This window comes from Poeciliopsis prolifica, unplaced genomic scaffold, assembly GCF_027474105.1.
Source record: "Poeciliopsis prolifica strain line A6 unplaced genomic scaffold, Auburn_PproV2 SCAFFOLD004, whole genome shotgun sequence".
Classification (NCBI taxonomy): domain Eukaryota; kingdom Metazoa; phylum Chordata; class Actinopteri; order Cyprinodontiformes; family Poeciliidae; genus Poeciliopsis; species Poeciliopsis prolifica.
Window position 1 is genome coordinate 39,992 of NW_026562379.1, and position 17,289 is coordinate 57,280.

The 17,289-nt window shown below is 39.6% G+C and overlaps 1 protein-coding gene across 2 annotated transcripts in view; it reads left to right on the top strand.

The window, feature by feature from the left end:
* The window catches only part of ptgir (prostaglandin I2 receptor), a 25,604-nt gene extending 8,740 nt beyond the window's left edge, over nucleotides 1-16,864 (top strand). For both annotated transcript variants that reach the window (XM_055029064.1, XM_055029065.1), the window contains one exon: nucleotides 14,105-16,864. In XM_055029064.1, coding sequence (XP_054885039.1) covers nucleotides 14,105-14,344 — 240 coding nt within the window. In that variant the 3' untranslated portion in view covers nucleotides 14,345-16,864. The remainder of the gene's footprint in view (nucleotides 1-14,104) is intronic.
* The last annotated feature ends 425 nt before the right edge of the window (nucleotides 16,865-17,289 follow it).

The following is a 17,289-nucleotide window of genomic DNA, read 5'->3' on the forward strand; positions in this document are numbered from 1 at the left end:
TTCTATTCTATTCTATTCTATTCTATTCTATTCTATTCTATTCTATTCTATTCTATTCTATTCTATTCTATGGTGTGTTGTCTTTACAGTACTGCTATGGGTCATAATTTCCTTTAATGGCCCCATAGGAGCTGCGGTATACTGGAGCATCCTCATTGATGCCAAGCTAATTTTAGCTGGCAGAAGAGGAATCACAATGGAAATCGAATCCAGTCACAGAGGTGGAGAATATCCCTTGACCTTTGCGTGGGCCGTACGTATCGGATGTCTCTGCGTGCCGTGGGAGTGGCGTGGTTATAGAAAGGCGCAGGCTGTGACTGCTTTGTGTTCCCGTCTGGTTTTGTGCTGCAGGTGCTGCTGAGGCTTAAGCGCTGCATCCAGGCTTCCCAGGAAAGATGATGCTCTGCAATCAGCAGCTGGCTTTGTGAAGCGGAACAATAAGAGTTGTTTTTTGTTTTTATTTTTTTGAATGGAGAGAGGCATAATCCTAAATGTTTGTGTATGTGTTCCTGTTCAGTGTTTTGGTTGTCGTCGGGGTTACAGTCCTGGCAGTTTTGTTATTCACAATCTATTTAGTTTGTCTTTTAAGTTTATTTGCTTGAAGCCATGCATGACAAAACAATTCTTTTTTTAGCCTGAGTTTAAATAATTTACTTTTCTTTTATTTCTCTCAAACATAAAGTTGCAGTGATTCCTGTGAGGGCGGCGCCAAAGTTTGAAAAAAGTTACAGTTCCACATTTATTTATTTTTGCTGTACCATCCCAATGACTTGGAGTCATTTCTATTAAATGTCCAAAAGTGCCAGAGGACAGTGGTTTTGTTGCCTCTTGTATAAAATGCAAGATGTTTCATAGCAAACCCAAAACATACATAAAAATGAACGAGGCTCAAGCTCTGGAACATGGTGAGTTTTAATCTTGCTTCTTCGTAAGTTTGCAACTTTGGGTCATTTTCCAGTTTTTGAGTAATTTCTAGTGAAAACCCTGATTACAGTGGAGAGAGCAGGAGGTTTGTTGTTTCTCATACTTTTCATTAGTATTAATAGAATAATATCTTTTTTCCCTCCCTGAAACAGAAGTTTTTCACTTAAAAAAAAATATCAATGATTGCAGGAAAGAAAAAAAAAGGTTTTTTTCCAGAACAAGCCACAAGGCTATTTAATGATCGTACTAAATCTTTCTACTCTGATGTTTCTGCTTACACGATGATTCCAAAGAGAAACTCTGTGAAGTGGTGGTTTGAGCCAGGTTATTAATGTCTGGTGATAATAAACATTTGAGAAGAAAATTTAGATATTTCAACAACCGAGACAGAGTTTGAAGACTCCAAATGTTTTCACACACGGCTTGAGTTACATTTGATCTGCATTTTATGCAGATCAAATGGGCTGAGATTTAATACTTTGATTTTGGTGTCCCATTAAACTCATGTATTATGCATCATTCTGTGAATATAAAGACCATGCCATTCACCATACATGTTGTTTTGATTATCCTAATACTTTGATTTTGGTGTTTCTGCACAGCTCTTTGGATCAAAGCTTGCCTGTCAGGTTTAGCTTGGGACTTCAACTAGGCCATTTCAGGGCTTTGGTACTTCATATTCAGCCGTTTGCTTCAGATTTGCTTCTTGTTTAAACTACAGTTGCACGACGTAAGTCGGATTTTAAAAAAAAAAGATTTGGGTAAACAGACAAATTCATTCATGTCTGACTGTAGCCTGTAACCTGCTGACAGACCTGTGCAAGGCAAGGCAAGTTTATACAGCACCATTCACACTCAAGACAAATCGCCTCACAGTGCATCAAAGGAAAGACGGAAAGAAACAGTAAAAGCATAAAAGTGTTGCATGAAAGAAAACAATAGATGTTAAAATCCAGATGTTAAACTAATCATTAGTCGGATTCTTTGATCAAAATCTGGTGTAAACAAAATGTTTGCCATCATGAATTAAGGGGACAAACAGTTTCTGCACACAATAAACCAACGTTATTCGCTTTTTAAACTATATAAACTATATTTAATGCAGAGATGCTCGGTCTGAACATACCGGGGTCCCAACCGAGCATAAGATGTAATCATCTTACGGGGTTAAATGAACTGTAGTTTGTTCTGTTACATAATGAAGGATGCTTGTTTTGTTTGGGTGGTTTTCAAAGCTCATCTGATCTCTCGTGTCATCGCCCTGGTGTGAAAACACACTTAACTCAACTTTAGCTTTCAGGTATACAAGAATGACTCACGGCGACACGGTGATGCGCTGACAGCTTCACGGCTGACTGGGAAGTCCCCTCAATGGCCCCCTTCCAATTACATTTCCGTTTTTTGTTTGTTAAATTCTCTTTTAAATTTTAATTGAAATAGAAATGCTTTTACAGTGGGTGTGTGCATGCCATAAAGGTCGTTGTAAATAGCCATCCAGTTTTATACTACCTTGATCCTTGCAGGGTTGTAGCTCATCACTAACAACCACAAATGCATTTTCAGACTTCAGGGCAATTTAGAGAAACCCATTAAGATAGCAAACGTTTTTTGTTGTTGTTTTATTTTTTTTAACCGCGGGAGGAAGTCAGAGCAGCGATAACTCACGCCTGCATGTGGGAAACAAAAGAAATCCTGCAAAAACGGCAGAGACTCAAACACAGAACCATTTGCAACAGGACAACAACTGCTCACTGCGTCAAGCTGAAGCTCTAAACAGTTACAGCCAAAGCATCCAGCAGAAATATCTATATTTTTGCAGCCATGCACTCCCTTCACCTGCAAGTTATTTGCAGCCCTCTATGTTTGTATTTTCGGTTTGCCGTCATGTGTGCCAGGTATTGTTTATCCTGTCATTCATCTGCTTCCTTGCTCGCACACCATTACATTAATTGCGCTCCACACCCAAGGATAGTGTCTCCATCCAAGGGCTGCGACCCTTTTGTTGTGTCACTCTGCAGCGAAGGGGAGGAGATCGTATTGCACATTCAAAGTGCACAGGAGTGATTTAAAGAACAGAACATTTAAACGCCTATGTGCTTGGAGAGTGTTACATAAAATCACGACAGAAATCACATGATAGATTAGGAACAACTTTACGAACAAACAGGATAAAAAAATTGAGGGGGGAAACCACTAAACGTCAAGTAGTCATCTCTTTGAACATGATGATTTTTAAAAAAATCTCAGTATTGGACAAACATTTTTGATACTCTGCAAAAAAAATACAAAATCTTACCAAGTATTCTTGCTATAGTTTATTGTGCAGAATATCTGAGTACACTTGAAATAAGAAAAAAAGAGACTAACTTCTCAGCAAGTTATATCTTAAAACTGATGGAAACGTTCAGGTTCCAATAGCATCTTATGACCCCAAAATGTTTTTTTATAAGTGAAGTAAAATGCCAGTGGGTCTCGTTCTTTTTTTAAGATTAAAAAAAAATGTAAAAATGAGGAATTATTAACTTAAGCTCCCATAGCTTACCGAAAGATTACTTGTGAGTTAGTTTTGCCTTCTTTTAATTGTACCAGAAAACAGACTAAAAAATATTTGGTAAGATTTTGTGTTTTTTGCGGTCATATCGCTTCACATCCTGAAAAGTGAAAATGAATAGAGGGTAAAACATCTGAAACGGTTTTTAAGCTGCTGAATGAAAATGGAAGTTCAATCCATTTTGCCGTCAGCAGTAATTGTTACACTTTTGATATTGCGTTACAGCTAAATGTGCAATTTAGTGCTCCACCTTAGCGGCAGAAGATTTATGAGCCTATATGAGTTGGCTGAGAGACAGCAGTGAAATACAATACCTCCCAATAAACACACCATATATGTGGTGATCGTCTGTCCGGGTGCTGAAGAGCAAATAAAAAGGAAACCAAACGACTCGCTAAAGAAATGAAAATATTAAGAGAAAAATCAAAAAGACTCCAGAGAGATCACACTGTGACTAATTTTTTGTGTATATCTTTAGAAAAAGATGGGGGGAAAAAAAGACATGGCGTACACAAAAAGTCTTCTATCTTTGTTTCTTTACAACTGATGATGCAACAGTTTAAAAAAAAGAGGAAGAAGGAAGAAGGATGTTTGTATTCCAGCTGTAAGTATCGCCCCTTGTTCTTCAAGTTCAGTGGGTTGAGTTAGGGAAGAACTTAAAGCCTTGAAAGCGTCTTATCTGAATGATGTAGTTGTTCAATATTTATTTATTCTTTGGCGGGAGGGAGGAGAACTGCGCAGTTCTATCCAAAATGTTTGCGCTCAGCACACAGAGCACGTTCTTCCTTCAAAGAGCCCAAGCAGCATGTAGACAACAGGGATTTAACAGCATTAGCAAGATAATTGCTGCCAGAAAAGGCAACGTCGCGTTTTGGGATTTTAAGGAGCAGTGCACACAAAATGTTTACTAGAAGTGATGGGAAGAAGTTTCCTCTGACTTTCCATTGCTCTGAGAGACCTTTGACCTTTGACTGCACCTCTAACTATCAAATTATGGGCAAGAATTTTCTTTTTCATGCACTGGTTTGTAAATAAAAACGTAGGTCTGATGTTGATGTTAGAGAAACTGTTTCTTTTTATGTTTTCATAATTGTCCCAGCAATAGCGGGAAGGAACCCGCCTCGCTCCTAAACACGGAAATGCTTCGGCTGCAGAGAAACTTTAACTTCATTATTCTGCTAAAGGTCCGGTTCGCCACAGGCGGTCTTGGTCGGTCCCACCGACAGATAGAAAGAATGTTTGTCTTTATATCAGACATGCTGATATAAAGACACGGTACCACCTGGCACCACCTGGTACCACCTGGCACCACCTGGTACCACCTGGCACCACCTGGTACCACCTGGCACCACCTGGTACCACCTGGTACCACCTGGTACCGACTGTTTGCCCTGCTTCTCCTTTACATCACTACCAGACCGACCCGGTCTTGCTATCTTTAGCCATGTTGAATACAAACACACAAACAAAACAAAAAAATCTGTCAGCCAACATCTGAATCTGCAGGTCAGGCTTTTTCAATGATTGCAATCGGCGATCGGCCAGAAAACTGCAATCAGTGCACGCCTTAAAACAAATTGCGAACAAGCAGTGTAAGCACAAAGACAGTCATGAGAAACTCTGGGAACTGTTATCAGGAGCTGTTTGAAAGGCTACAAAAGGATTTTGGAATCGCTTAAAACTTTGACCTTTTTATTCATTTGTTGACACCAATTATCACATGCTATAATGAACAGAGGAGCTTCAGAATAATAGTGGAAACGTCTCATTTTAAGTTGCAACTAAACGATGCAAGAAGAAGGCGACTGTTTCCCCATTGCTTTGTTCCATAACTTTATATATCAATACTCTGTTAGATGAGAGCAACATTGATGCTGTTTGGTCGACTTATTGTTTTTGAGCACAGATGTGTTGCTATTAGAGCGATCCATCGTTGTTATTGTGTGCTGTTTGCTTCTGATGCTGTTTGGTGCTGCTCCCCAGCTGAGCCTGCGACACAAATCTGTGGATCAGAAAAACTCGATTAGATTCTAACCTGAAGTCAAACTGGAGATTATTGAGTCAAGTTGACTTAAGAAAAAAAAAACAGAACATTTAGAGTTAAATATCATTCAGCTTTTTTTTTTTTTAATGTTGTTTCAAATGACATCTTTTCAACGCCCAACAAAACATTAAAATCTAGAACACTGATCAGAACCAACAATGAGAGGTTTTCACTTGCATAACTTCAGCTATAAATGAAAAGAAACTTTCACTTATAGCATCGTCACCGGTCTGGAGACAACCCCTTTTGAAGCCGAAAGTTTGGCATTTGTTTAATCGACGCATCTGCATGAGAGTCTGCAGAAGCTACAGGTCTGTCGTCTAACTCTTGGACTTCTCTGTTTGTTTTTGAAGGGAGTGTTGGATCAGAGTGGTAATAACACTCTGATCTTAGATCACTTTCAAAGTCCATTTCGCCGCTTTTTGACTCCCACTCACCACAAGTTAAAGAGAATCATTTTGTGTAATTCATCAAGTCTGAAATACAAAAACAGAGTCAAACCGTGATTAGACTAATGAAAACCCTGCTCTAGTATTAGCAGAAGAGTCCACTTTTGCAACCAGATTCTTGATACTTTCCTCTCCAATATTTTAATTTTGTAACACAGTTAGTGAGATTGTATGAAGGCATGCCAAAAGAAAAGTTAAAAAAATATTGAGAATATTCAAACACGGGTCAATAGGCATTATAATGTGCACTGTCCTGAGCTTGGTGAACACAGTGGCGATCTGACTGAAGTTCACACAACGGCTTTTCTGATGGTATTCGTTTGCTGAGCACAAAAAATAGCACAAATGTTATCCTCACAATTCGCCAGCTGTTTGCAACTGCGATGGAAATGATGGATACTTGTACAGAAATAAGAGCAGTGTGCAGCGTAGTTGCTTGTTATTTATTGCCAGTGAAAATAAAGGACACAGTTTATAATGTTCAAATATGTGCAGCTTTTGGCAAAGAAGACAAAGTGCAGACATGGCAAACGTCCATGTGGGTTTCTGTGGGAATGTGCATCTCAACCAGAAGAGTAATTATTTTTTTGGTCATTTCCAGGAGGAATATTAAACAAACAGCACACCCAGCATGAAAGACTCGTTCTTTTATCTTGGTTTGTGTTTGAAACGAAGACTTTCGTCACGTCTGTCACTAATCTTTAAGTTTGAAGCCTGGATGCCGACATTTCAGCACAACCCATGAGCAATACTAAGGCTCTTTTGCAAGACATTTTACAACTCGTGAAATGTCCATTTTTTCAACCTACCTATTGGCACACATCTCCTTCGAAAGTAGGGCATTCGCTCTTCGACATTCGCTTCCCCCTTTTTTTCTTTCCGTACAGCTTCTCGTTTTTGTTTTCATGTTTGTCAGCAGTTTCTTTTTCAGCTGCTCAGCGAACAGCAACTCCTACGACTTTTTACCCTTCTTAAAAGAACAAAACCAGAACAAAAAGCTGCCAGTCATTGGCTCTAATTAAGAGCACAACATTTCCTGTTTTTTTTTTTTTTGTTTTGTTTTTCTTTTTCTTTTTCAGAAATTGATAAAAACTTGGTTTAGGTCTGTGAACATAATCCAGAACGGGTTCGCTCATCTTTACAGTCAGTTAATCGGACTGAATGGCCACAACTCTGTGGTTGTCCCTTAAATCCATTTGGTATGTTCTTTGCAAATCGACCTAATAGCCAAAGAACAAACCCACTGCAGACTAGAGCCTGACTTCGAGGTGGAAAGTCGCTAATGGACTTTTAAATGGTGTCATTCCCCTGATGGAACTCGTCTGAAGATAACCACAGGCTGTCTTAAAAGCATTTGCTCTCCCCTTTTTAGGCTGCACTCATACATGCAATGTGATAGGTGCAAATTAGCAGATAAGGCAATCTTAAAGGGGAAAAAACGCGACTCAGAAGGGTGCCGACAACACCCACTCGTCTGTGCGTTTTTTCCCTCTGCATAAGTATCTCCAACTCTCTTTGTGGTTGTGAAAATTCCCCTCCAGAGTCATGTTTTTTAAATGTTGAAGTGTTACGGCTGCACCGTCTGCATATGGCAAAAAAATTAAAAAGCAAAACAAGAAAACATTAAAACAACGCCTGACCTGTATGTTTTTGCATAGTTGCTTTTCAAGATTGAAATACAGGATGCCTAATGAAGTTATTTTTCATACAGATTTTGCTAAATTAAAAGGAGAAAGAGGTAAATAAAAGCTTCACGTTTTCTCAAAGTTCAGAGATGAATGCATGCATGGAAGTGCTTCAGCTTCGGTGATGATAAAATTGCTTATCTGTAATTGTATGGCGTTCAGCAGCAAAAAAGCTCCATGCGTGATGAGCTGCTGATAGGCCGAAAGAAAAAACACCTCCGTTTTTTTTTTTGAAGCTCTTAAAAACTCCCTGTGAAGTCAGACACATCGTCTGTCTGCTACATTTCCCCCTGAACTCATGTTGGAGGAAGGTTTTTTGTCCTACATTCGATTGATGCAGCTTCTGTTTCAATAGACAATATGTTCCTGCTGCCCATTAGCACCAACGAGCTAACAGTATAATGGATTGGTTTGCCCCTTATGAATTCACAATAGTCTTAATTTTTGGCACTGAAACTGCACCATAAATCTACTTTATCTACCCAGTTATGACCTCTGTAAGAGTTTGAGCATTAATCACTACGAATCACATCAAACGCGTCTGTAGAAACCTGGAACTTCTTCAGACGCTGATTGTTTCTCTCCAGTCTCTGGCGGGTCAGCTGTCTGCACAATGCCTCCTCTCATGCCACGTGCAACGTTGCGGCACTGCAACCGAATCAGGGACAGTGTAAAAGAGCGAGGCAGCAAGAGAGATACGTAGAATGAGGACTGGTGGATGGAAAATAATGGGTCGCAAAACATTGACATCCATAATGGGGTCTGTTTCCTGAAGCATGCGTGTTATCTGCCTCAAATAGCGTCTTGAGTGTCTCTGACAGGATGTGCTCATTTGCACCAGGCAAAATGGTTTAGGAAGGTTGGGAAATGTTTGCCTTGATAACCAGTTTGGCTTGAAGAGTCGATTCTGCAAATAGATTCGTGGAAAAGCCACGACAAATTTCCTGGTTTTTATTCCCTGCGAAAAGCCGAAACTAACATTGTGGTCAGTGATACACAGAACCTCGCAAAAGCTCCTTCAGCGTTTCTTTTATGTTCTGTTGTGCTATTGTGATAATGAAATACAACCAATGTATTTTATTATCACATTGTTTTATTTACATCAGTAAATAAAACTTTTTTTTCCAAAATAAAATTCAGAAAAAATAAAGTGAGGGCTCAGCAATTTGAGAATAAATTGAATAAACGAAAGCATGAGAACCAAGGAAAACAGCAGCTGTGAAGAATTTTAAAGCAGTTATGAGAAAATATCTCGACACATTGAACAGCTCAAAAACCGACATTCGACCCACAATTAATTCATCAGTAATAAACCTGAGAAGCATCCGAGGTGGCTGCTTGCAGAACCATATGTGTTGTGGAAAACCAGGTCGACTCTTGAAACGGTGGTGGCTGCGTCATGCTGTGTGAATGATTTTTCCTCAGCCGGGACAGGGAAGCTGCTGGAAAAAATTAAGAGACCGCTGAAAATTACCAGTTTCTCTGATTTTACAGTTTGTAGGTAAATGTTTGAATAAAATGAACATCGTTCTTTTATCCTACGAACTACTGAGAGCCCGTCTCTGAAATCCTAAGCAAAAATGTAGCATTTACGGGCAGAAAAGGAGAAATGGTCAAAATAATAAAAACGATGCAGTGCTTCAAATAATGCAAAGAAAACAAGTTTAAACGTATTTAGATAAAACAACACTAATGTTTTCATTCAGGAAGCGTTCAGAAATCAATATTTGGTGAAATAACCTGAAGCTTTTCAATAACCGTGAGGTTTTCAATTAACTTCAAATAATACGAAAATAAAGTCATAGTTATATGAAAATTAAGACGTATTTTTATGAGAAATCTGATAAATCTGATAAAATAAAAAAATTATTTGATGAATGTTGAGCATCTTGTGAAGTTATACTTTATTGGTTGTAGAAAAAAAAAGAAAAGAAAATGAGCAGTGGGCTTTTCATTTTTTCTAGAGCTAAATATGTTGGGTGGAAAATTAATACTTTTGCATCAAAGTGTACCTGCATCATTGGTGAAGCTTCCTTTAACTCCGAGGCCTTTACATGCAAAAACCTTGCAGATGGTTTGCAACTATGAGCTGTTTACACAGTGTGTGCATGAGCACATTTGCTTTTGCAGGCCTAATATATCCTTCAGCATGTTCATAATTGGAACATTTAAAGTGCACCTGCATGGCCCCCGTCTCTGTTCTGTTGCGCTCTGCTTCTGCTCTGCTCTCTGAACGCCCAGTGATACATTATTATGCTCCTGTTTAAGGAGATCCTGACATGTCATCAGTCTCGGCCCCACAGCCCGCAGAAAGAGAGCGGCTCGTAATTTGTTTCCAAAGTCCGCCGAGAGCACCATAAGAGGCAGGGTGGCATGCAGGAGCGCAGGCCAGAGCCGGGTTGGCGAACGCAGAGCGGGACGCTAAGCGAGGGGGGCGGCCGCGTGAAGCCCGCGTGTGTGTTTGAAATGTTTTTGGCACGGCTGCGTGATGAATTAGGCGGGATGATAGCTTTGTGTGGAAATAAATCGCTGAACAAGAGCAGCTTCTTGATCAGAAGCCAAGGCTGTTAAGGGATCGCTCACTATTGTTCCCAAAGACGTCTGAGATATTTCATCTTAATCCAATTTTTGCGTCATGCCTTCGTCAGTAAAGGATTTACATAAAGCGTCGTTTTGACCTTTTTAATTTGCTGCTGTAAAGTATCCTATCACTTGACTTTACTTCTTCCTCTTCACTGCAAAAACACAAAATCTTACCTGGCATCTTTGGTTTTTAATACAATATGACAAACTCTTTTACAAGTAACCTTCTAGCAATATGTTTTTCTATTTGTTTTTAAAAAGGACTAGTTCCACCAGCAGATTATTTAATTTAAACAACACATTTTTCTCTTATCGGTGAAATAATCTGCCGGTGGAACCACAGAGTCCCTTTTTTTGGCAATATTAAGAAATTATTGTTAAAACAACCGGATATTATCTTGCGGAAAAGTTAATTCTGTCTTTTTTCAAGTATATTAGAATGTTTTACACCAGACAAAAGATATTTTGTGTTTTTGCAGTGTTTTTCCATAAAGAAGGGGATGTTTTGGAAATAGTTGCACACAGACACGTAGCTCTCAGTCACCCTTGAAGAGAGGAGAGCTTGTAGGACCTCATAGTGGCTCGCAAAGCCCGTCTGGTCCAGACCAGTTCTCAGCAAGCAGCGGGAAAAACAACTTTTCTGAAAGGCTTTCATTTGTCTTTTACGTGACTTACCAATCTGTAGGTGCTAGATTATTCAATAATAATGAGTAATAGTTATTCAGCCATTACTCATTATTCAGAATGAGAAATTTAATTCTGAAATGAATGAGTAATGATATTAATCTGCTTGGATTGTTTATGTGACAAACCATAGATGCTAACCCAGAGTGACATAATAACTCGCTGGTTGGTTAAATTGACGACTTTATTGCTGTGATAACCTTATTTAGCGAGTTTTCGGTTATCTGTTTTCTGTCCAGAAAGTAATTTACAGAGTGGTTATATTTTTAAGGAATGAAACACTTCTGACTTATTGGTACAGAGGTGAAAATTTTATTGAATTTACAATGAAATTTCAGTCATTTCATTGTAAAACAAAGAGGCATATGTAACATCTGCTTCCACTTCTCGGTTCCCTTCGATGCCTCATGAACTAAAGTGAATTTTTGGAGCTGACGACAAGGAGGAAATGGGATTTCCTCATAACTACAGACACAAAGAGCTGGATGAATATGGTGAGTAACGGTGTGCAAAACTATTTGTTGCACTGAATGCGAAGGCCATGTACCTGCTGCTTCCCAGCTTAAAAAATATGCACCACTCAGTTTGTAATTGTACATCAAAATGAATAGAAATAAGTCAGAATTGACATTGGCCCTCAGGATAAATGATATTAAACACCGAAAAAATGAACTACTTTATTGAATGTCTCGATTTAAATGTGCTAAATTTATGCTTTCTTTTAAGTGAAAAGTCACATAAATTTTCTAGAAGCTGCAGGAGTTGCTTTAATGTGCATGCACCTTTATCGATAACATACAATCCAGTTTTAGGAATCCGAAACTTGCAAATGGAAGAACTCACAAAATTATATGCAAAGAGCTCATTTGATTACAAAGTGACCTCCTGGACGGCTAGCGCTCATAAAATTCATAGTGGCAAATGCAAGCGGCTTCAGGGAGAACTGGGAGACGCTAACTTGGCTTGGTTTATCACAGTTTTCTTTGTGCTTAATGTAAAATGGAGTCTTGTTGTGTACAACTCGACACTCTTAATTAATCTCACAAGTGTGTTAGGTAATAGCTGTGATGCAATGTTGGTTTTGCAACTCCAAAAGTTCCAGAGGATTAAGTATTAAAAGCAAATCAACAACATCTGGGCTTTTGGTTGGTTCCACCCTGTACAGCGAACGCTCTTGCCTTTAATATGAGGTTGTGGCCAAGAAGTCTGAATTAACCAAAGCTTTGATTCCAGATGGAGTTTGTACTGCAACCAAACTGAACCAAGTTTCACTTGTTCTAAAGTCATTTTTGAAGTTTTTGAACACTGCGTGAGCAATCCCGCTCACAAACCGACACTGATAAGATGTCAAGCTCCATTCCTCCTGCACGACGGTCATTTTAATTCAATACACGCAGCTTAAATCCAGCCTGATCTCCAACTGGTGTCTCCACGGGTCAATGGAAACGATCCCCTCCGTGTGAAACTGCGGGGCGGCGAACACAGTCAGGCCTGCGTCTCGTCCCTCCGATAGTTTCATTTGTCCTCCGTCTGGACTTGCTCACTTTGGCCCCTCGCCCATCGTCCTGAGCTTATTAAATTTCAGTCCAGGCCCTAGCAACAAACAAAACATTTACACCACGGCACAAGGGCTCTCAATCAGCACAGGTCATTAATTAGGCCACTGTTTGTTGGATATTTCATGAAGTAAATGGGAAATTGTTGATAGAGGAGAAAAGGCAAGGTGGCGAGCTTCCTGGGCCAGCTGCTGCGTCTCTCTCTCTTTCTGCCCACTGCGACTGAGCAGCCAGCAGCTGCCTCTTCTACCTGGGCCGCCTGCCTACGGTCTGTCGAGCTTCAAACGTCGGCACAAAAGAAAACCTGGTAGTTAAGTCTTGTACGGTCTTTGTTTTCGGGTCAGTTTGTGGTTGCGAAACAGAATTCTCACAATGTGTATTTATTAGAGAGGCGCCTGCCGATATTTGAAAGCGCTTTGTGGCATCTGAGTTGGATAAACCGCAGCAGGACTGGGTCCTGCTGCAGTGCAGGAAACGCTGCACTGTATTTGTTTCTCACATTTTTTATTGAAATGTGAGAAAACTGCAAAACAATCAGCAGCCTCGGTTCATCGCGATGGTTTTCACAAGTTTGAGTCCCGACCCGTTGACCTTCTGGTCGCATGTCTGCCCCGCACTGCCAGCCTCTCTCTCAAAACCCTCTTTCCTGTCGTTTCACTACCACATGAAGGTCATCAAAGCCAAGAAACGTTACTTTAAAAAGAAGCAAAAATACTTCACCAAAACTTGCTCTAGATTATCTAGATTATGTTGCCTCCCATGGTCAGATGATCAATATTTACTGAAAAAGAAAGGTGTCGCCATCTTCTGCGAAACATCACACAAACAATTCCCATTTTAGACAAACACAGTTAGACAGACAGACACACTACGCTTTGGCAAAAGTAAGTTCTCTCATGGTTGCGCCTTTTCTATTTTACTCTCCTCATCCATTTTTGAATTAAATGATCGTTTATTCGGCAGGTAGTTTGGGTCATCAGTCTCTTTAGCTGTTGTTTCTTAGCAGACAAAATGTTTTGACTGCTAAGAAACAACCAGTTGTGGTAAAACAGCGTTTGGCTGCAGTGTGTGAAACCATGACGGCTTTTATATCGCTAAATGATGCAAGAAGCCGACAGTGATCTTCATTGTGAGGCAGACATTCAAGGAGAGTTTTCAGTGAAGAAGTTCGACTATTAGAAGCCATTTCCTCGAGTTGCCCTTTTGCACATTGGACAAAAACCTGACTGTCAGTTTCAGTTCGCCTCCCACTGATGGAAACACTCTTTAAAATCAATAACAAAGTGGGGGAAAAGCAACACAAGGAAGCAAATCTATTCAGCAGACGAGCATTAGCTGATTTTAGATAAGAGTTGCTTGCAGGGTCTTCTGCAAACAAACATCCATGACTGATGGAAAGGCCTTTAAGGAGTCGTTATGTGTGCGTGGATCATCTTGATTCTTAGGTGTTTGCATATTTCTGATAGTTTTCCAGCTTGATTTCCAGGTGACATACAGAAGAGACCAAAGCAGCAGGTCGTAAAAGTAAAAACTAACAAAAAAAAGCATAGATGTTTTATGTCTATCTTTTTATTTTTACCCAAGAAAAGTAAATTCTGCGTCTAATCACAACCTTCTCTCCTCCTCAGATTGCCGGCTTTAAGAATGCCATTAAGCCATTCTCCGGAGACAACGAAAACTTCAGTGCGTTCCGCTTTTACTCTCTAAACCCCATCATGGATCCTTGGGTCTTCATCATTTTCCGCAAGTCGGTGTTTCGTCACCTCTGCTCCCTGCTGTCCTTCCGGTTCGGCAAAGGAGCCATGAAGTCGACGGATCGCTGCGCCTTGTCTTTCCCGCTCGACCACTCCATACCCCGCAACCCGTGAGCACAGGAGCTGCACTTACTGGCAAAACTGACTCTGTGCCACAACCCGGAGCAGGGAAGGACGAAGTAGTCCAGTCTGGTCTGAAAGACGGTTTGACAGACCTCTGCAGTGAGAGGGATCTTGAATGTACAGCTTGTATTCAAAGACAGATGATTCTCTGAACGTCATCGTCAGAGGGAGTCGTGCCAAAAACCGAAGCCCAACTGCTTCGATCAGAGGGATCAAATGTGCACTCCGATAAACTGTTGTGGATATTTAACATGCATTACTGTATGCTGTCACTTTCCTCATAACTATTTTCTGAACACGCACACACCCACATAGTGAAACTTTTGACCTCTACTGTTCACTTGAAGCTTTTCACCTCATACTGTCGCCATCGAAAGGCGACTTCACATAAGTATGTCTAATTAAAATGAGTCGCATGTAGGGGACCTTTACGGTACGACTGAGAACGTGTGCGAAAAACCCAAGTGTAGAGAAGTGATAATACAAAACCACATCCTGAAGTCTGCTCAATTCAGTTTGGCTTCGATTACCTGACCACATCGACTCGTATCCAGAAATATACAATGAAATGAATCCAGCCATTGAGATAGCTTCAAATTACGTTAAATAGTTATAATGGAGAGCAGCCGTGTTCAGTTTGTTTCTGTCTAAAGGAATCACAACGGGCAGTTTAGAGCAAAACTACTTTAATTCATATGTGCTTCTTGTTCAACATTGACATTAGTATAAGCTGTGGTAACAATATGGAGTCAAGTGTTAATCTTATTTTTCTGCAGGTTCAGGTGGGACTTGTGCTCTTTGCAGATATGTGATCAGTAGATTTCCTTCTTCCACGTTTTGATCATGAGTTGCTGCTGATCTAAATGTTTATTGAATGTCTGTGTTCCATGAAATGCATCTTAAAAATCCTGTGTAATCATCGATGTGTTCATCTCAAAAGGTGTGTTCGTTGGACTTCCTTCAGTGTCATTATTTGTGCTTGTGAAAGAAATCTTCACCGTTTCAAAACTTCAATTGTTTTTAAATGACTAACAATGGCTAAAATAGTTATTTAATGTTTTTTTTTCCCCATTATAATTTCTGTAAATTATTCAACTTTGTGTCAGAAACGTCGGAAGATGCTCTTCCATTCTAATTTGCTGTGAAATGTTCAGGAAATCAAGCCGGTCCAGTTATGCACAGCCATATTCATGGCAATATAAGTTAACCAAATATGATCATGTTCAAGTTCAATAACATGCTAAGCAAACATTTATCAAACAGTGTCAGTAAATCAAGCTCTGACTAAAACATTACTAAAACAATAGAGTACACTCTACATGTATCGTCCTCCCCCTCTTAGACACCGGTACCAATCCTGTGCTGGTTTTAGTCAGGTTCGTATTTTCACTTCCTGTTTTAACTATTTGTATCAGCAGGTGTTGATGACAAGTTGACGCCTGGCAGCAAAAGTGTCGATCTGTACATGTTTGCCTCACTTCATCTAGTCTTTTGGATTTTTCAGTTCCTACAGTAAAGTAAAAAAACACCTCTTGGGGCTAAATTAGTCACATGTCCACATCCTCTTAAAGATATGTCTGCAAGCTTGTAGAATTTCTCTTGTAAATGTCTTATGCCTAATTTTAGACTGGATTTTGACTGATGGAATGACAAAGTCCTGAATGCAATACTTAAAAGTATTGGTTCCTACATTAAAGAAAAAAAAAGTAAAAAATTGTTGGTATTTCAGTAAACACTGTTCCACCTGCAGCAAATGATTGTAGAAAGAAAAGTTTTATGTTTCAATCTGTTGCCTGAAGGTCCTGGGTTTAAACTATGTGGAGAGTTTGCATGTTCACTTGACGGTTTGGTCGGACCTTAAGCTAAATGAATGTACTAAATTGCCCTTATGTGTAAGTGTGTGGTTGCACAGATCCACAGTCGAGTTTCTTGAGCAGGTATACTAAATAAATTATGCTTGTGAGTTTAATTTTCTAACTTTACTGAATCTATGATTAAAACCAAACCAAACAAACATTGTATTATTCCTTTAATGTCATCTACAGTCCTTTGCTTTAACAACATTCAAGTATTTTTTTTAGACCCACAGTAAAGTAGAAAGATGCTCCAAGACGACAGTTTGTCACTGTAGTTTAGCCCATATAGTTGTATTAAATGCACATGATTTCACTTCTCCATCTCTCTGTTGCCGATTTCAAAGCTACCGAGAGTGATTTGTGTTTAAAGCTTTCCGGTTTTGGGAACGTCTGCTGCTTCAACGTGCACTGAGAGAGTAAACTGTGAGTGGATTATTATGACTATTTCTATTTAAGGTCAGTCACTGTGCTCTTTGTTATAAGACCTATTTCGCATGGAATGCAACAGGCATGGTGAAGTGGTTCTAATTATTATTTTTTACATTTTACTGTATACAGTCACCTTTTGCTTATATGCATGACCAGTGCAATTTGTACATGTTTCTTCCTGCACACTTTCTTTGTGAAGTAGTCGTTTGAGCAGTAAAAATGGAGTAATGCAATAAACATATTTCCACCATAAATAAAAATGAGCGAGGTCTTCTTTGGCAAGAGGTCTAACCATACAGATTAGTCACTGGCATTTTCAGCAGGAATCATTTAAATTTAGAACGTGATGCTGAGTTTGTTTTTGAGAATACTGGGAATGTCGCAGTGTTGCCAGAAACATTTTTATGTTTGCAGATTTATAAGCGCTGTAAAGCAATATGCACCTTCACCCTTATTTGACAGTGACGTCTCAGGATTTCTTAGAAAGCAAAACTGCCAACGCTTCATTTGTGGACTGATGCCAACTTCTCCAAAACTCCACCGAGGTGCAACAGAGCTGAAAAGAAAAAAAAGCTGATAGCATCTCATTTAAATGTATTGAGTTATAATGCAGCCCGTGGAGCTGTGAGTGAGGCTGTAGCACCACCTCGT